The 20683-nt window shown below is 37.4% G+C and overlaps 1 protein-coding gene across 2 annotated transcripts; it reads left to right on the top strand.

Annotated features, from left to right (window-relative positions):
• The first annotated feature begins 1915 nt into the window (after window positions 1-1915).
• Window positions 1916-13375, top strand: LOC145977921 (uncharacterized). Of its 2 annotated transcripts, none has more exons than XM_083110236.1 (3): window positions 1916-2148; window positions 7029-7158; window positions 12427-13375. In XM_083110236.1, the coding sequence occupies exons 1-3, from the start codon at window positions 2123-2125 to the stop codon at window positions 12751-12753; spliced, it is 483 nt and encodes a 160-aa protein (XP_082966362.1). In that variant the 5' UTR covers window positions 1916-2122; the 3' UTR covers window positions 12754-13375. The 2 variants fall into 2 exon arrangements, with proteins under 2 accessions (XP_082966362.1, XP_082966363.1); XM_083110237.1 differs by having other exon boundaries at window positions 1920-2030.
• The last annotated feature ends 7308 nt before the right edge of the window (window positions 13376-20683 follow it).

The raw sequence follows: 20683 nt of genomic DNA, 5'->3' as shown, positions 1-20683 counted from the left end.
AGAGTTACATCAAAATTTAGCTTATTCAATTCAGCGTTAATCTATGCTAACCAAATCGCTCTCTTTGAAATTCTGTAATAAAAAAATGGTTTGTCCGATCGTTGTGAAATTTTAGTACAGTGGAGGCAGAAAGGTCTAAAAAGCAATTCATAATTTTCAAGTTTTCAAAATTTGTCAAAAAATAGTTTTCTTCAATTATGCGAAACAACTTTTTCTTAGTATTGGGTAGCCCTATAAGTACAATATTGGTCTTGTTTTGAAGCTCCTTCCATCTGTTTTTAAAATGCATTGTCATTGTCAATTCACATTGCGAAACCGATTTTATACAGATTTTTATTCATCGTAGTAAACCTGTACGCGGAACATGGCAACACAGCAAGCATTGACTTGTAGCGAAGTCCGTAGTTTTCACGGTTCAACGGACATCGCTGTGTGCTGTGTTAATGTTCTCACGACGATAAAAAGTACAAGGTCTACTCGGAATAAAAAAAAATGGTTAGCATAGATTAACGCTGAATTGAATAAGTTAAATTTTGATGTAACTCTTTTTATGTAGGTCTACTGACTACTTTTTAATTGCAGTCTAAACTCGAGTATCTATAATTTTTAATCGGACAGCATGTAAGTGGCATATCAATTTAAATTTGATATACGAGTATTGCAATTAGGATGATACCCAACTTAATGATTTCAACTATACAGAAATAAAATTTGGTAGGATTATTTACGTTTATATATCAACATATTTTCCTTGAGAATAAATATTAAGTCACATAGTGGTTTGGAACCAATCTCGATTAGCTTATCTGTGCATAAAGTGAACTCAAAATAAAAACTAGGGACGAGACCTGTAGGATCCTTCTGCTCCTCCATTCCGACCACTGGTTGTACATCAAAAACAATATGGGTGCAATAAAAGAAGAATGCAAGTCAAACATAATTGTAAATTATAATAGTTTTGTATTAATACAAAAACTAAACAAAAGCTTGTACATAACAACACTATTTCGTAATTTATTGACATCTTTAACCAGTTAGTAAAGGAATAAATTTGCTACTTTACACATATCTGATATATATATAAAAGTAACTAATTAATTACTTTTTGTGTATTTAATAATAATGTTTTTTTAAAAATATCTAGAAATTAATTGACTTTTATATTTAATAACATTATAAATATCCATATCATAATAATTAACATTAAGATCTTCTTCCCCCCCCCCAGTCATCAATTATTTTGCACCCTGCTAAAGAGTAAACTACCAGTACGACCTGTTTTAAAAGACGCCAACTTGAAATAAATTTGGGGGCAGCAAGGTTGTAATCAACAATATTTTATATATGTACGCAGTAGCGGCGAATGGGTTCCAAAACTGGGGGGAGGGGACAAAGACAATATATTCCCTTTATAGTAAGGTTTAGTATAGTGCGGGGGCTAAAGTGTCGAAAAGTGGGGGAAATTGCCCCCTCGCCCTCCCCTAATAGCCACCATTGTAATGTACGTGAATTTTGGTTGGCAGAGTGTGCCTTCTTCCCAAAAGTCGGCGCATTTGGATCAGCGCTTGAAGTGAAAAATGTCAGCTGGGGGATGTTTGGCCGAGCCTTGAGGTTATAATAGCTGGGGGATGCTCCTATGATTTAACATGGTGACAATGAAACAACTAGGGGGATGCTTTACGAAAATTTTGCTAATTGGGGGATACCATCTCCCTGCATCCCCCTCACTTCGTGACCTGATTTGGATACAGTCCCTTGGGGGGGGGGGGAGAACGAAAGCGATCACATGTAAGAGGAGTAATGCTTGTAGGAAACAATCTTGTATATTTTTAACACAAATGAATGATGGCAGATTCGTTCAGACAGATATCTACTACAGTTTTCTAGTTGGCTTCTTTCCGAATGTGCGCATTGGCAACATTGGGCGAATGAGACAAGAAGAATGAGGAGAATGGTGATCAAGAAGCAGGCGTAAATCATAGTAGATGCTAGCTATGAATTTTAGGTCGTTGTGAAGTATATTCCACAATGTATGAATTATTATTGATAGCAATCGGTTGTTGTAAATAACTGTAGATTGAAACTCGTCAATCCAACTAGAGGAAAAATAATATTAGTCGAAATGACGCAGGCAGTTCCAGGCACTAGGTATGATGCCAGGCTATTAGTTGTATTCACGCACAGTGTTTAAATTATGTGCTGTCAAGTTGTGTGAATAGGGTTGGTAGAATTTATTAAACCTTCGATGTCATGTAATAATAGGCTTTGAATTTGTTGCGGAGTAATTCAACCATAAATTATTTACTTGTTTTGATGTTGCTTTAATGCGTGGAATTTGGGTATACTAACAATAATTACGCAGATATAGTCCATATGCCTGCATATTCGGGGAAGCATCCACTGTGTCCCTTCGAGAGTGTCGTTGAATTTCGTTTTGATCGACAATTGCGGTGTTATGCGTAATTTAAAATTGTTTCCAACGTGCGGTAAACACAAATAATGAAGATATTTGATCCCAAAGTATGGCCTGCCTAGGTAAAAACCTAACATCTTTTGAGTATTTTCGCCGCTTTTCATTAGTAAAAAGCTGTTGTATGCACACACAAATAACGAAAGAGCACACGGAAGAGATAACACCATCAAGCAGCACTCCTAAAGATCGAAAATTCCTAACAGCCCCAAACCTAAAACTCTTAATGATAATTTCACTTCTATTTAGTTTCTTAAAGTTTTCAGGGCCAAAGTTCCTTTTGTTGGTACTTGTTTACTATCCTTCGGACACATTTATTTATTTTTACAGAAGAAACTACTTACCGTAATAAGTTCCTGTATCATTGTCGAACATCGGGAAGGTGTTTTGTGTGATGTGGGAATGTTTCATAGCTGAAATTCATGTTGTTTGTTGAAAATTAATTCTCCGACTGAGAATAGCTAGCCCCACGAACCATTGGCGCGTGGATAGGTTAGTTCTGTTAGGTTAGGAAACATAGTTAAAATTTGGTGTCGTGTTAGTATCAGGATCTAGAAATTGGAAATAATTGCGAACCATTGGCACGTGGATAGTTTAGTTCTGTTAGGTTAGGAAACATAGTTAAAATTTGGTGTCGTGTTAGTATCAGGATCTAGAAATTGGAAATAATTGCGAACCATTGGCGCTAGCCCCACGAACCATTGGCACGTGGTTAGGTTAGTTCGTCTCAGGCAAGCGAAAAGGCCCATCAGAAAGACTTACTGGTAATGTGAAAAATTGCAATTAATTTCATCAAAACAACGTTGATACACCTTCAGGAATGTTCCGCGAAGCAGATACGTAAGTACGAATGTCAAAAATTGACGAAACGAAAAAATTGGAGGTGTCCGAAGGATAGTAAATTTTTACCTGTCACCTACATTTTGTGTTTCATTTGAACGAATTTTGCTGCGCAGATGAGTTCTGTCTGTGACGTGTGCCCAGCTGCATTTACTTACTGGTGGAACAAAATATTTCCCGTAAGTTCACATATTTATATTTCGTCCACAGTAAGAATCATCACAATCTGCTTATCTCAAACACGAAATCCCTTCGAGCCTCCTGCAAAATATTCAGGAAAAGGGGAATAGTGGTAGTAATCTTTGGAATGCATGTGAAACAAAGAGTTTTGCACAAAGTACCTCTAACATCTTATTTTTGCCCATAAATTAGACTTTTTCGAAATGAAAACTGTGCTGATTAGTTTCAGGAAGATTTCAATTTACTTCTACGTTCATTCCCACTAGTGTTTGATATTTACTGTTGCTTCTATCAACTGAGAATGCCTTCGCCATTAGAAGCGTGCATGCTTGCATAAGAAAATTTCATCAACAAAATAATCTTCATTTATAAAGCATGCAATTTCACTTTCTCGAGGGAGTACGGAGGGTCAGGGGTACCCATATCTTTAATGGGAGTTTTGAACTTTGGGACATTGATAATGTACACTTTTGAAATACAGTGACAGTCATTTAGGGCTTCATAATATGCTAGTTATAGGTGTCATGTAGTAATTGGATGGTCAAGGGTTTGATTTCATAATCCAACACCCCTCGAAACAGGGAAGTACAGTAGAAGCAACAAAACACCACCCTGTTACCCCTGGGTATATGTAATGTTTGCCATCTCCTTCCTACTTGAAACTAAATATATAGCACCGTGCAATGAAGGCACATTTAGGGTATTTGGGGATAGGAGCCCATACACTCTCAATCTCGGCCATTTTGGAAGTTATGTGATCAGCACCATGCTCCGGTTGCCTTTACCCCCAACAGGTACCCATTGATTTTAGATTGGGTGAGCCCAGGGGACAAGTCCAGAAAAATTCTGACCTTAAATCACTCACCCTGAGAATCGAACCGTGGTCTCTTGGGTGGCAGTCAGACTCCCTACCAACTTCAAACAAAATGCAGCTCCAAATTGCCCATGCACCTGATGTTACCCATAAAAAAACAACAGCAGTTTTTACATGTGTTCTTTGCAAGTGTGCCTTCATCATGTGTTCATTCATCATATCATTATTCATCCTCATCTTCATGATTAGTCAAATGTGGCAGAAAGACGAAGTAAATCCAATCAATAAGTATATTATTGCCATGATGTAAATGAGAATGTGGAATTATTCGTCCCGAGGGGGATACTGGTGATCATCTCATGAATTGGCTTTATTGTGTTTCATTACTCCCATAGCAATTCCATTTAAATACTTTTGATTTTCATTAATATATGTGTATGTACAAAATCAAGCTAATGGTTTATTTTAACAATTCTACAACTAATAATGACTCAACATGTAGACAGTTGCGTTCTCAGTGTGATGCACATGAACCAGAAACATTGCAACATAGAATTCATGCCAGGGCCTCACCTTTTGCACACTTATGGGCCATACTTACCAGAAATGGGATGCTGAGAACATCTTAATTTCCTCATAAGAGCATTATTACAAATTAGAGTTAATTATATTAATAATAATAATTTTATTGGGGCGGTCATGCTTTGTTTTCTTGGTGTGTTTTCTTTTACGGAATGATGTTTATCTCTCTGCTATCGGCACTTTTTACAAATCCTTTGCCATCTATAGAACACCTGCAAGAGCCCATCCTTCTGAAAATGTTAAATACCTACACTCCTTACAATAGACGAACGAACTTGCAGAAAATAGCCAATGGCAACGTCAGAAGTGTTTGCCTCCAGGAAATTGTACTTTCGAGTGCCATTGCACACAACAAGAAGCACTCAACTCTTCGCTTGTCACAAGCCTAGGTTTATACTTATTCAGAATTCCTGGGTGTTCCACAGACTACACAGCCAATGTAATGTTCTTTAAATTGAAAAAAGCACCAAGAAAACTGCCCATGACTTCCCCAGTACAATCTACCAAACCAACTAGACATTTGTGAAAACCAAACATGTTTCTTGTGTAAAAATGTCTGTCTAGGAGGCCAGTCCTTTCTGTGTGTGTGAATAGGAATTGACTTTTCTGAGAACTTTTACGTAATGTCACGCCACTTGGAAGTTAATCACAGATCTAAGTGGAGAAAGAGAATTTTGTCTGGCATATTGGCATTAGTGCGAACTTTTGAGAACCATTATGTGGGCTGAACTCATGAGATTTTTTAAATAATTTTATGTAATAATATAGGTCTTAATTTGGCAGAGGATTTGCCCCAAAATGGCTTTTTTGTTGTTGCTTGGCCTGTAAATGTAGGCCTTTAAAAAAAAAAGTTTCAGGCCATTTCTGAGGGGAATACATGAATTTTATAGTGAGTGTTTTTTTGCTTATTTTAGTCATAAGTGCCTATTACAAAGTTAACTACTTTTTAAGTTCCTTATATGGGAAAATGGTGGAATCTGTCTATATTTATCACTTTTAATGCAAATTTTGAATTTTTTGTGCTTTTTTTTGCCTGAATCTTGAAAATTTTTAATGCCTATCGAGCGACATCATGGTTATAAACACCAGTGGTGTAGTAAGGGGTGGGCAACCGCTTGGGGCCTCGGGTTGATACAGAAAATGTATTAAATAGAAGTGAGGAGAAAAAGGATGGAGAAGGCTAATGTTTTTTGGCAATAAAATTAAAACTTTTTTTTATCTGGCTTTAAATTCTAGTTAAACGTTATAATACTTGAAATCAGGGGTGCAACATACAAACAGGCAGGCTCTAAGCCAAAGGGGGTCTGGGAAGAGTAAAAATTGTCATATTTCTCATGTGAAACATTTACGCAAAAAATTAACAATACCTTTCGTGGACATTTTTACCATTTTTTTTTTCTTTTCTCGAATAAAAGGCAATTGACCTTGCACTCTCAATTGTAATATGTTAACAAAAAAGCTCCTTCAACTGCACAAAGCAAGTGCTAGGCATTTAAATGCTTGGGTTGTTTGCAACTCAAGAAGGCAACTGCTATTCTAGGCAGTTCTAATTCCTTCCTACAGCTTCAAATTTCAGCTTCCGGAAAACAACAAAATACATTTTTAAGGGTGAGTGAAATCATTAAATATAATTTTCTTCAATAATTTATTATTATTATTTAAATATGATAATTTGTTGATGTATCCCTGAAGATCTTGTATCGATTCACATTGAGATTTTAAATTTAAAAACTGATGGGTGCCTTTCAGTCTAATCTCGCCCAGGGCCTCGCGATATGTTGCTACACCACTGATAAACCCTTATCCTCCCCTACTTTCCTAATAATGATGTGACCATGGATATTATAAATAATATAGGAAGCTGAAAAGTAGTATGTAACCAATTATTATGAAATGTTTGGATAATACTCACTTTGTAATTAAGGTGTAAAAATTCTTTAAATTTATAATGATGAAACCTTTTGTTCTTTTAAGCAAGGGAACTTTATTTCTTAAATAAAATAAAGAGGTAAATTATTGGGTGGGCTTGAAACCCCACAGGCCCTTATAAATGGGTGCCACTGCATATTGGTGTGAAAATAGGAAAGAATGAACAGGGCCATTCCACCTTAATACATCCTTTTTGTTTTCTTCATTTTGCAGGAAACGAGTGCGAAGTAGTTGTGAGGAGGAAAGCTGCGACTTCATGCCTTTATTTAAAAGAATAAACAACTTGCACATAAATTCTGGCTGTTACAGTAATTTAGGACACACAAAGATACAGCCCAATCAGGTAAATCATCTAGAATGTGAAGCTTGGTTTAATTTTCTACAAGCAGTAAGTTTTATCCAATGATTGAAACACTATGAGCCAGGGTTGGCATTTTGCTTGGGTTTTTTCGAAAATGCCCAACCCGAGTGTTTTTTTTTTTCAGGTTTAAAAGTATATATCTGGTGTTCCACTTAGGAGTATAATAAAAGAAAATTATTATTATTTACGCCCAAAACTTTTTACATACATACATAAACTAAGAAAGTTTTTTTACAAGTCTAGTACACCTCAACATGCACACCATTGGTTGCGCGGGAATGTCCAGTCGGTATTCCACCTCAGCCCATACGTTTTCTAGCATTTTTGGCGTCACATTGTTGATTGCAGCACAAATTCTTTTCTGTAAGTCTCGTAAATCTAGAATCTTTGTAGCATACACCTGGTTCCTCACAAAACCCCACAAGAAAAAGTAAAACCCCACAGTAAGGTCAGGTGACCTTGGTACCCACGTAATGAACCGCGATCTGCTACCAATCCATTGTGCATTAAAGTGCTCATCTAAGAAACGGTGAACTTCTTTGGCAAAGTGGCATGGGGCTCAGTCTTGCTGGAAAATTGTTCCTTCTGGAAGTTGAAGCACAGCGTATTGCTATAGCATGTCCATGTAAATTCTACAAGTGTTAAAACACACAACTCCTTCTGTTGTGGCATCCACATGGCGAATGATGCCTTCGCGGCAGTTTGAACGAGCCTATAGCTTCTGTGCTTGCGCATTCTGCCACAGCTCGTTACATTTAAAACTTTTTCAGTTACTCTTCACAGTGTTGCCAACTATCCATCATTTCATCTATTTGTTACAATTTTATGAATTTCTCTTTTGTTATACTCCTAAGCGGAACACACTGTACCATATTTTAAAAATGAAATATATTTTTTCCTGGTATTGACATGTCTGATTATTTCAATTTGTATTGTTTTAGTTGACCGAATCAAAAACTATTTAATATTTCTGTTAACATAGTTACGAATTGATAATGAAGGTCTCACATGTTTCAAATGATTAGATTAAATTAACTAAAAAGATCTGTTCTAAAATATTTGGCCAACAATTTGATTCTTCTCTTCCTGGATGGTGTAATAGTTAATGTTGCTTCGTGGTCAATTTCCAGGGTTGTATTCCCTGAGGAGGCACATATTTCATTGTATCCAAGAATCAGACTACAGATGGGTTACAAAATATGATTTATAACCAGTGTTTTTTTATGACAGTACACGTCAATCCGTACTAGCACCTAATTATAGGCGAGAATGAAATTATCTGTGTGTGTGCATTAGAGTACCGCATTGAACCACTTTCGCTCGATCGAATCTCCCAAGCTCATCGTTCGAATATATAGAATATCAAATACCATTTCAATGTCACAATAATCGTACAAATATGTGTAAAATTGGTGCTGGTAGTTTTAGCCCATAATCATCTATTCACTTTCATATATTGCTATGAATTGGTAAGATGGACTAAATTACAATTTAACATGGAGATAATGACTATGTTCACTTGAGTTTCAATTTCACTGCGTTTCACTTCACTAAGCATATTTGAAGGTCCACTACCACAGACAAATTACTGTTGTACGTGAACTACTGGGCTTCGAGCGTATACCGATCAATTCCGTATGCCATCTAACGTCATCCGTGCGAACTATTAGACGATCGAGCAAAAAAGCCTCAATGCAGCACACTAGTGTGTATACTTGGATGCATTTTTAAGTAGTTCTTATGACGAACACAGGAACATATGATATCAACTTGAATAGTGCATGAACCTTTCTCCCCAGGAAAAAAAAGTACTGCTTATAATTAATGTAACTTTTTTCACAGTGAGACTTTTAATTTTATCTATCAGGTTTGCTACCCCTTTTCCCCTGCAATGATACTTAAATTTAAGCATGTTTTCTAGTTGTTTCTTTTCATTGTCAGGAAAACTGCCATTTTTAGAAGTATATTAGTGAATAATCCATTCTGTACTTTAATTTATGAAACAAACCTTAAGTGTCATTACACTGAAAGATGAGCCAAACACATGTGCTTTGTGAGTATCCCTTCATCAATTTCATCATTTCACTCATCCTCATCTTTGCAATTGGCCAACTGGCAGAAAAGTGAAGTACAGAAAAACCTCGTTCATCCGGACTAATGGGGGGGATAAGTTGACCGGTTTAATGAAAGTCCAGATTAACTGAAATAACCTAATAGAACAGTAGAAAATCTGGATTAACTGAAATAACCTAATAGAACAGTAGAAAGTGCATTAAAACTATGTTTATAGCAACAAAACATGTTGAGGGCAATAAACAACATAGTTGATAATATAAGACGTAAACGAGTTACTAAAGATACATCCGCGAAACTTACTTGTAAATGTTCTATTAATTTCAGTGGCCTCTGCCCAAGTGGATGGTGACAGAGGCCACTGAAATTAATAGAACATTTACAAGTAAGTTTCGTGGATATATCTTTAGTAACTCGTTTACGTCTTATATAAAAGATGTTTATTATGGTGTATTTAAAGGGCATAGGGCTAAATACACTATACACAGGGTTCCCACACACCTGGAAATCTCAGGGTATTTGAAAAAAAATCAAATCTCAGGGAAAATCTTGTAATTGATTAATGGTTCGCAATGAAGCAAAACTGAGGGATTATAATATGCTCCTGTCTGTGGATAATCCAGGCTGTTGCAGGATTTCTCTTTCAGCAAGGAACTCATAGTTATTTGTTTTTCTGTTCCTTATTTTTAAATGTGATTCCAAGGCTGGTGACCAAGTGTATACCCTTATAAATTTTGCACTTTTTAAAATTTAATTAACCGATTTCGATCTTTTACATGACGTAAAATATATTTCAAGATGTGGAAAACACATAATAAAGATAACCTGATGTCTAAAGTTAACCAGTGTTCATCTGATTTCCCTTCTTATGGAGTAGTTTTAAGTTTTTTCTTCCTTCTTTTTTTACAAAATAGTAAAAAAAATGGAGTGTCCTGTTTAGGGAAATATTTATTCTCTGCCATCTTTTGTGTACAATATTGTTGTTTGTGTTTTTACTGCATTTAGAACAGAATTTTAAAAATTTACTTACTTGTGCCATATATGAATTATGTTCTGTTCATAAATACTTGTTCATATTTTAAGTTTTTGATCATGTTCAACTATTGTTATAGTCATGACATGACGTGAATTTTTACATGCCTCAAAAGCTCACATATGTGTAAAAGGGAATTACTTGTATTGTAGGACCTAATCAGTACTAATAATTGTCACTTTATTTTTATATGTTTTAAAAATTCCAATAATTAACTATTATTATACTATAACTTAACTATTATTGTACGCATTACAAATTATCCATTTATAAACATCCATGAAAAGTGTGAAAATATTTCAATGTTCTATATCAGATATGCTAGAAATTGTTTCAGAGTTGTTTAAAGTTCTAGAAAACTGGTCATCTTTGTTCTTAATTACATGCAAAGAAGTGTAATTTTATTTTATTATTTTCATCAGAAAACAACAGTAATAAAGAAGGTGAGGATGGTATGGCTATGAGGGGAAATTGAGGAGGCCATTGTAAAATTATAGTAGTCATTTACTGTGCATTCAATACTCTGGAAAAAATATGAGGATTCTGGAAAACTCAGGGAAAATGGATTTGGAGTTTGCATGGGAACCCTGTATACAGTACAGTACAAAGTCTGCCGGAAACAGAATTTCATCAGTGGTTAACTGCCTTATCTTTGGGAAGTTCTCTTGTTGACTTCTAGCCACATTTAAAACCTTGCATTCTGCTTTTTTTTTTGCCTGTCCAGATTAAGCTAAGTCCGGCTTATTGGGGTCCGGAATAATGAGGTTTTACTGTAATAAATTAAATCAATCTATCATTGAAGGATATATAACATGGAATATATCTGGGTTGTTGTCCTTGGTGGATGTGACACCAGGGGCCTGGCTTTGAATCCCAGCCAATTGCATCTTATCACTCATCTTTGCGATTAGCCAAAAGTGATAGAAAGCTAAGTAAAATAAACAAAATCCATTGTTTAATATATGGATTGTACAGTGAATACAATTGTAGTTCCACCTTGTGTATAGTGTTAATCAGGTCAAGAGGAGAAAAAAAAGAAGAGGCCATGTAAAGTGGTTGTATTAGCATCAATCGACTGACATTGGCCATTTTTGTGTCAATCACAGGGCACCAAATGTTGCTGGCAGGACGATACATGTGAGCATCAGATACATCACCATGTTGCTAAACGTACTGTAAAACAGGGAAGAGAAAGAGTTGATCAGTGTCATTACTTGATAGAAAGTTGTACAATAGTACACAAAGCAATATTAGTACACAAGACACCAAAACGTTGTACAAATAAGGTAATAAAAACAACAACAAAACAGGTATGCTTGGCAATGTTGCTTCAGGAAAGCGATGTTATCCCTACAAATTTTCCTTCACAGCTGAGGTGGTTGTTGTCATCAAGGCAACCCCCCCTCCCCCCGAAGATGATTGGTGGACAGATAGAGCTATGTAGGTCAGCCACCAGATGGGTCAGCAATCAGTATAACCGTCAAGATTAGCCAAAAAGTGGCAGAAAGTAACATTAACATAATATCTTGTAATTTTTCATGAGCTTTCATTTTTCTAAACATTTCCTGTATGTTCCCAGTATAATTATCCACCAGAAGAGAACATACGTGCAAGATCCCAGCGTTGTACCAAAATAAGTTGGCTCAAATGTTATGCAGACTCTGTAGTTTCTCGCTGAAAGTTTCGAACATCTTTGCATGTCCCATCAAGGATACCAAAGGGCTGGTGACATTGTGTAGAGGCCGGTGCACCCTTAAGCTAAAACAATTCCAAGATTCAAATTTGTTAAATCATAAATGTAAATATATTTTACTCTAGTGTGTTGAGAAATTTGCTTCCTTTTGAGGCTTCTACCAGGCACTTTCGTGTGAACCACAACTGCAATTAACAAAGATTGATTGATTGAGTTGGTGTTTTAAGTCGACTTTATACACAGTAAGGCTAATGGGGATTGGAGCTACAGTTTAAAGTGGAATCCGAACCACTACGAGCCTCCACTGGGAATCGAACCCGAACCCCTTGATTACAAGGCAACGTGCCATCGAGAGTCCCTCCCAATTAACAAAGTATTTGACTGTATTTTTATTTCTGTAAAGTTGTCTAGAGTGGAACATTGCAAATTGAATAGCTTCCTTGTATTCCAGGGCATATCTCCTAATGAATTTGAAGCTCCAAATGATTGTGGCAGCACAACATCCTGGACACTAGATTCAGTATTGCCAGGGAATGGATCTGACGGCTACAGTAGCAGCGGGCAGTGTTCTCCGTCACCTGTACTAAATTCAAACACACCACCATATTCTGGACCTGGAAGACAAGATCCATCCGCACCGTGGATGACAGAGGAAATTATGTCCCTGTATTCTCCAGATCTGAGCCCAAGTGACAATCAATATTATTATGAAAATAATAAACTGCTCTTCGCTTTGTATATGGAGCGAATGAGCAGAATGGGACATGAATTTTACTGAAATTGAAGTAGCTAGCCAAGTATGTGCCAAGACCTGCATTACCTAGTTTGTGAATTTTTGTTCTGTTGAATCAACAAACATTTTGATGAGTGTCAATCAGTGGTGCTACATTATGTTTATTACAACATTGCATTTTTACTAATAAATTGTTAATGTGTGTATGGGAAGAGTTATGCGAATGAATGGTGATGTTTTAGAAGTGACTTGCTAATTTGCTAACTGTGAATTGAAATTTTGTGTACATAATTTGAAAAGTATGTCACAAAATATGATGTACTTGGAATTATGATAACAACTTTCTACAGGATACATGATTTTGCATAGGTGATACAAGCGATGTAGAGAATTTGAGTAGCGAGTGAATCATGTCTGTTTTCTTAGAGATAACAACCATCAGAGAATTCCTAGAATTACCAGTATTCTTGAACATTTATAACCTGTAAAACTTGAAATAATGTTAATTACCTGTGATTTCTTTTTTATGAAAAATATGCTTGTTCTCAGTTGTACAGCCATAATGCACATGTAGAATACTGCAAATATGTTTGTCTCGTTCTAAGTTAATGATTATGCGGTGAAGATGACAGTGATGTATGTACAGAATAAAGTAAGTTGCTGTATACTATTATTATTTATTTTGTTAATTAAATGTAACACATGTAATTGTTCATATTTTCCTATCTGAGCAGACTTCAGTTAATGGCAATTTGCATAAAGGCATTTCCAGAATGATATTTATAACCAGAAATAAGCAGGAAATCAAGTCACGAATGGATTTTTATTAGTTGTCAATATATATTATGTAAGTACACAGATCCCTGTGACCTGAAAAAGCCAGGAAAGTTAAATGTGTGTTAAATGTCTGTTGTACTTTGTGACCGGATTTTACACATAACCCATATAATTTCTAAATTCTGATTTGATACAAAAAGAAATAAGAAACAAACATTTGAATATTTGCAGCTCAAACCATGATCCATATGTCAACCCAGAAATGCACTGTTACGAGAATTAAAGCTAGTGAATACATTTTAGATAAGACTGATTTTCCATAAAATGCCTTTTATTGTTCCATGGCCACAAAATGTAGGCTTTTACATTTAAAAAAACAGTCCATTTCTGAATTTTATTTAGGATGTTTTTGTGTATTTTAGTCATAAGTGCCTATTTTGAATAACTGCTTTTGAGTGTCTAACCCAGGAAAATCCCCTACTTCTAAGTAGGGAGGGAACAATTATGTGACAGAATAACCTGTAATTTCCCAGTCCCAAACCAAAATCTCTTTCCTTCAAGAACAAATCCCATCTCATGCGTAAATGAATATAACCAATATGTTTTTGAAATTCAAATTCATTTCCTTCTGGTCCCTTTCTGCACTGGAGTACAACTATTACTGTAAATTTGTTTCTTAACTTGCAACTACTATCGACCGTCTTTCACACCATTCTGAATTAATCTTTTACTTTATTTCTCGCACCCATCCAACTACAACAGGACCTTCTCCATACCTTTCACTTGGGATTCTGGCTACAAGCTGTCAAGGTCATGAGGTCTTGCCTTTGTTCAAATCTTATTTTGGGGAAACAGTTTCCACTTCCCCCGGCAGTTACTCCTCTTGAATGTGGTTTGTTTTTCATTCTTGTAGCTGCCATGACCCTTGCGACTGTGGCTCTTCATACCCTACAAATATTCGCAGTCTGTATTATTGATGCACCGCCGAGACGAGCACCGACAATTTGCCCTCTTTGTAACTATGAAATGTGCCCTATTGGTTACATGAGTTTTTTGTTACATTGGGTTTCAAATGGCTCATAATACATTTTCAATTTCAGCAAAATATTACTTTGAACTACCTCTTTTCTGATAACATAAAAGTATAGACATTTTAAGAATTGGGAGTTTCAAAAAATAAAGAAGCCATTATGTATTGCATTTTTTGACCGATTTTCTTCCCGTTTGCATAAGGGTCATTCCATGTCAAATCATCCAGAATTTTGTGAAAATGTCACCCACTATCCCCGATTTTAATGAAATTCGGTATGCTTATAGAACTTTTGATGCTGATTACAAAAATGACAACTTTTTTAAAATTGATCAAGGAGTTCAGAAGTTACGCGCCTTTTAAGATCTCCATGTAAAATCGAGGAACTTAAATCAGAGTTCCACTGTAATTATTACTTGCAAATTTTAAATTAATCTATACATTTGGGAGAAGGCAAGAGCTTCCCTTTGCCCCGCTAGGTTATGCCTATGATTACATTCACACATAGTGAACATACATTTTGAATAATGTAGCTTGAAACATATTGTGTTTCAGGCTTTGTGCTAAATACATAAGCATTTTTAATAAAATTTACTTTTAATGTCATTTTATGCAAATTATTTTTTTATCACCCTGTCTCTGAACTGCCCATCCCAATTTTTCCATCAGGCATTAGTACACACACTGAGCTACCTACACATAAAATTGGGGGGAAATTGAAGGGGGGCATTGCATGAAATTTGCTCTTGAAGTTAGTCATTTATTTTTCTAAAAAAATACATAAAACTATATATAAAAATACATGTTTATTGATGCATTCATCTGAAATGTTATTTAAATGAAAGCTTATACTATTATGAACAAAAGAAGACAAACTTGAAGTTTCTACGGCAAACCCGAGGGAAGATACGATCATTTATAACCTAATGCGTGTTATTCAAAGTGGAGCCGCATGTGGCGTACACGGAGATCTTAAAAACTTCTGAACTCCTTGATCAATTTTTTAAAAGTTGTCATTTTTGTAATCAGCATCAAAAGTTCTATAAGCATGCCGAATTTCATCGAAATCGGGGATGGTGGGTGACATGGCGTGGATGAATCGACGTGGAATGACCCATAAGTATGTAACATTTCTTTAACTAAACAGTAATAATTTAAAACTGCTTTACAGTAGTCTTCTATAACCCTGACAATCATTTCAGAAATTGAAAATAGTAAAATAGATAGCTCACAGTTCAATATCAAAATAGTTGTCCGACAGACCCATCCATAGTAGTTTGATTATCAGCATCCATAGTAGTTAAGGGGTAACCCCTGAAGTGGGTAATTTGCACATGCCAAATCTCTTCTATAGTGGCGAACTTTAAAAGTTACAACTACTCATCACACTCCAGAAGTGTGTCTTCTATTCTGGAAGATATAGAAGACAGAAGATGGACGACTCCTTTTCTGCTTTGAGCCATTGTGGGAAAATGCAAGAGGACAGGGTTCTCAAGTTCAAATCCTGGTCTGGACATGGGTGTATGAGTCAGATAATAATGAGGACAGATATATCCGTCCAACCCAATGTAGAAAGCAAGTGGTTATGACTGATATGAGGGTCGTTCCATATCGATTTACAGTTTCGAAATTCCCACTATCCCCAGTCTGCCATTTGCCTTGTCTGTTGCTGATAGGTAGTGCACAGGTATACTGCCAGGTGTCAGCACAGGACAGAGGGGTGTAATACCTGTGAACCACTGCATTTTGCTGACAGCTGTTGAGTATGTGTGCAGACATCATGGAGAGCGATCAATCAGCAGAGAGAGTGCTGGACGACGTGGTTTCTGTGGAAGGAGGCACAGCAGAGATTCACAAGCGATTGGTAGAGGAGAAGGTTTAAATATGGGTTTTGGAGTTATAAGCGCTCCCAGGTGCTGCAGCCTGGCAGAGGCTATAGCAACTGGTTATCTGTCAAGGACAAAGGTTGCTGCGCCAATTCGCAAGAGAAAGTGGTGGTTAGTTTCGGCCTTGGACCCTGTTACAGAATTGCGACCTCCGAAAACTTTTTGCAGATATGTTTTAACTCAGCATTTTCTGAATTCTCATCTGCTTTGTATAGGTTATGATATTAGCGGTACATAACAAATGTGGGCTTTTATAATGACATGATTTGTTTGTAAAATATGTACCACAGAGAGCGAAAATAAATTGAAGAATAGCATGATGGTCTAAATATGGGGCTATGACATGAGGTCTAATGTTGAGATCACATTTTCAACAAATATTTGGATGTTTTTCTTAATTTCGATCTTTCCCATTCCGCATGATTTTCAAAACTACTGATTATTCATAAATATGAATTTTATAATGCTTAACGATAAATGACTGTTTTTTTAAAATTTTAATTGCATTTTGTGATATTACCACTAGAAACCCATATTGAGACAATTTTGAAATAAATCATTTTACATTTTTTGGAATATTGTTTTAATGCATACCTTCTATTACATTTAAGTTTATATTTCATAGATATACATTGTAAAGGCAGGTGCTCGATATATTAATTTTTTTTCCTCCGAAAATGACAACATAAAAAGGGAGCCCATATTTAGACATTTTTCTCTAGCAGTGTGTGAAGAGTGCATCACAAAAGAAAACAAAATACAACTGGGTGGATGCCTGGAAACAGGACCGCAAGACAACAGAGGAGGGAACCAGTTTTGCAAGGAAAGTGACAGTGACGACACCAGTCATCATCTTGCGAGTGAAGGAGCGTATTGAGGAGAATACATGCATAACATTCTTGGAAATGGAGGCATCACATTGTGTGCAAACACCTTTAACTGGGGAAGGTGTGTGCCAGGTGGGTTCCCAAAGCTCTAAATGTGGCACAGAGATGACAGCGTGAGGACGTGAGTCATGACCTGCAATGCCACAACCAGGATCCAGAAGGCTTCATGACCAAACTTATGACTGGCATCGAGACTTGGCTTCATTACCATGAACCAGAGACCAAAGCCCAATCCATGCAGTGAAAACAAAGGGAACCCCTGCTGAAGAAGTTCCGGACATCGCCCTTGGCAGGCAAATGCATGGCTACGGTGTTGTCCAGACATGGATGCGAGACACTCCAACAAAGTGATTCCGGATGGGCCTGGAGAAGTTGCCACAACGTGGAGAAAGTGTATAGAGCTGAAGGGAGACTACATTGAGTAGGTCGACATATCTACCAAGGTGTAACTATTCTGTGTGAGCGCAAAAAAAATAGTGTAAATCAATATGGAACGCACCTTGTATATCCATCATCCCCACTTAAAGGGTTAATACTTGCATACAAATGTTTAGGTATATGTGGAGAGCACATTGTGTGCTTTCTCATTTGAGCTTGTAATTGGAAATATTGTGCACCAATCCTGCCATATTAATATTCATACATGTATCTTTGGAACAGTTGCGCTGCTAAAATGTTTAAGCTTCACGACTGCAGGATAAACACCCAGGATGAATCTGCAGTTATTTTATCTGCACAGTGAACCATAGCTATTAACAATAATTTGAAATGATAGATTAAGATGCAGGATGTATCTATAAGGAATTCCTTGTCAAGGAATTCTCACCATTTTTGGGTAGGGGAAAGAGGAAGATAATATTTGGTAGATAAAGTGAACAGTGGCGAGGCAAATTCTGAAATTATTCTCGTAGGGAAGAATTATGAAACCAACAATGACGATATGATAAGATCAAGAACCTCAGCAGCAGGTAGATGTATTCAATAATCTTTAGAGGCATGTTTTAATGAAGTTACATGAGAGAGCACCTGTTCCATGCAGAGTTTTTATAATAGGTAGTAGTGCTCCTACTAGTTTTGGTTTTGCAAGAAGCTTACTCGCCTTTCTTCAGCAACCAACCCTATATTTTGTCAACTTTGCAGTCTTCTCTTTTTTTTTTTTTTAGCTGGATCATCATCAGGAGCCTATAAAAACTGAAATAAGGAAAATTCTTGTCCAAGAAGAAATAGTTTTCTTTTCACACATCAATAAATCACACGGTGATGATATGAACAATTGTGATATTGTGTTAACTATTTGTATAAAATGCAACTTTGGAGTTACATTTTTGTGATTAGATGGGATGTGTTCCAATTACAATGCCAGGAAAAAAGGAATGGGCTAAAAAATAATTTCTTTTTATCATTTTTTTTACGTGCAGCGCTCCTCCCCCTCGGGTGCAGTTTCATTCTTCCTGTATTGTCAGTCAAATGTGGTAATCAGGTGTTCATTTTAAGGTGTGAATGCATTCTGTTTCTCTCCAAAAAGCATATGACACAACGTGGCGCTTTGGCATCATAAAGCAGCTCCATTCTTGGAGCGTCCGTGGCCATATGGCGTACTTTATTCAACACTTTTTATCTGATCGTTTTTTCTGCGTACATGTTGGGAAATCCTTCAGATCTTCACGAACAAGAGAACTGTGTCCCGCAGAGCAGCGTACTTAGTGTGATTCTGCCATAGCAGTGAACAGAGTTATGGCAAGCATTGTTGCCCCTGTACATGGTCTTCTGTATGTAGACGACCTCACGATCTTTTGTCGCTCACGGAATCTCGCGTCAGCTTCTCGTCAACTCCAACTGACGATAAACCGTTTGGTTGAGTGGTCCTCCCAAACAGGTTTCACCTTCTCATCCGAGAAATCCATGTGTGTCCACTTTTGTCGTCAGCGTACATGTCATTTCGATCGTGACCTGTACATGGGAAAATCCCCCTTGCGCTTCGCGAATGAGGTCCACTTCCTGGGCCTCATTTTCGATAAGAAATTAACATGGCTACCTCACCTTCGCCAGTTAAAGTTCTCTTTTCTTCGAGTTCTCAACCTTTTACGCATTTTATCTCATACTTCTTGGGGTGCTGATAGGATGGTACTGCTTCGCCTGTACCGTGCACTCATCAGGTCGAAGCTTGATTATGGATGTGTTGTGTATTCTTCTGCCCGCCTATCTAGACTTCGCATCCTAGACACCGTCCACCATGCTGGTATACGTGTGTGCTCTGGTGCCTTTCGTACCAGTCCAGTCGCCAGTTTATACGTAGAGGCATCTGAGCCGTCGCTGTCTCTGCGAAGACAGCGGCTTTTAGTGAACTACTTCCTCCATCTTCGCTCGATGCCTTCACATCCTTCATTTCACACCATCTCAGATGAGAGTAGGCTGGCAGGTATCGCCTCCACCCTAGTGTCACTAGACCATTTGGTGTTCGTGCAGACGAGATCCTGTCAGCACTTTGTGTTGACAGTGATCTTCCTGGCGTCTCTCCACTCATTCCGCCTCTCCCGACCTGGGAGTTTCCTGCACCTTCTATCGATCTCTCTCTGACTGCCTTTCCAAAGCCAGAAACAACAATGGTTGTATACCAGCAACGGCTTTTAGAACTTCGTGCGAAGCACCCCAATTTTAATGTGTTTTACACGGATTTGTCCAAGACAGTCGAATCAGTTGGTTGCGCCTTCGTCCTAGACTCTCAAAGTTCCAGTTTCTCACTACATCCTGCCTGTTCCATCTTTACGGCATAGTTGTACGCTATTCTAATTGCACTGGACTTTGCAGACGTGAATGGGCTGAAGAAAGTCCTTGTGTGCTGCGATTCGACCAGCGTGTTGCAGTCTCTGGATTCGCCGTATTCCCGGCATCCGGTAGCGCAACGCATATTCAGACGGCTTGTGTCCTTATCTGCTAGCGCGAATGTACACTTCTGTTGGGTCCCTAGCCACGTGGGCATTCAGGGGAACGAAGCAGCTGATGCTGCCGCCAAGTCTGCTGATGCAGATGACGACGTTCTCGTCCACCTTTTGCCAGCTAGCAACCTGCAGAATGTGTTCCGTTGTTGCCTTCTTGACACTTGGCAGGCCGAGTGGGATGCGGAAACGGGGAACAAGCCTCACGCTGTTAAGCCCACCATAGGTGCTTGGCGTTCCTCGTCCCGTCCTTCTCGGCGAGAAGAAGTGCTTGTAATTTTATTTTAAGCATTCGACATGTTCTCGTTGAATGTGTCGATCTTGCTTACCTCCTGCAGACTTTTAACCTTTCCGGCTGTTTGTCATCCCTCTTGGGTGATGACAGGAGTATTTTATCACAGTTGATTTCATTTGATTTGATTTAGTTTATTTTACTTCGCGTTTTGTGCCTCTTGGCTA

The sequence above is a fragment of the Lepisma saccharinum genome, chromosome 24 (assembly GCF_977018435.1).
Source record: "Lepisma saccharinum chromosome 24, izLepSacc3.1, whole genome shotgun sequence".
Classification (NCBI taxonomy): Eukaryota; Metazoa; Arthropoda; class Insecta; order Zygentoma; family Lepismatidae; genus Lepisma; species Lepisma saccharinum.
This window is presented reverse-complemented; position numbering and strand designations above follow the sequence as displayed.

Excerpts from the sequence above, each read along its gene's own strand:
- LOC145977921 (XM_083110236.1), top strand. The coding sequence starts at position 2,123 with ATGACGCAGGCAGTTCCAGGCACTAG. Across the intron at positions 2,149-7,028 it reads CAGGCAGTTCCAGGCACTAG|GAAACGAGTGCGAAGTAGTT; the intron begins GTATGATGCCAG and ends TTCATTTTGCAG. Across the intron at positions 7,159-12,426 it reads CAAAGATACAGCCCAATCAG|GGCATATCTCCTAATGAATT; the intron begins GTAAATCATCTA and ends CTTGTATTCCAG.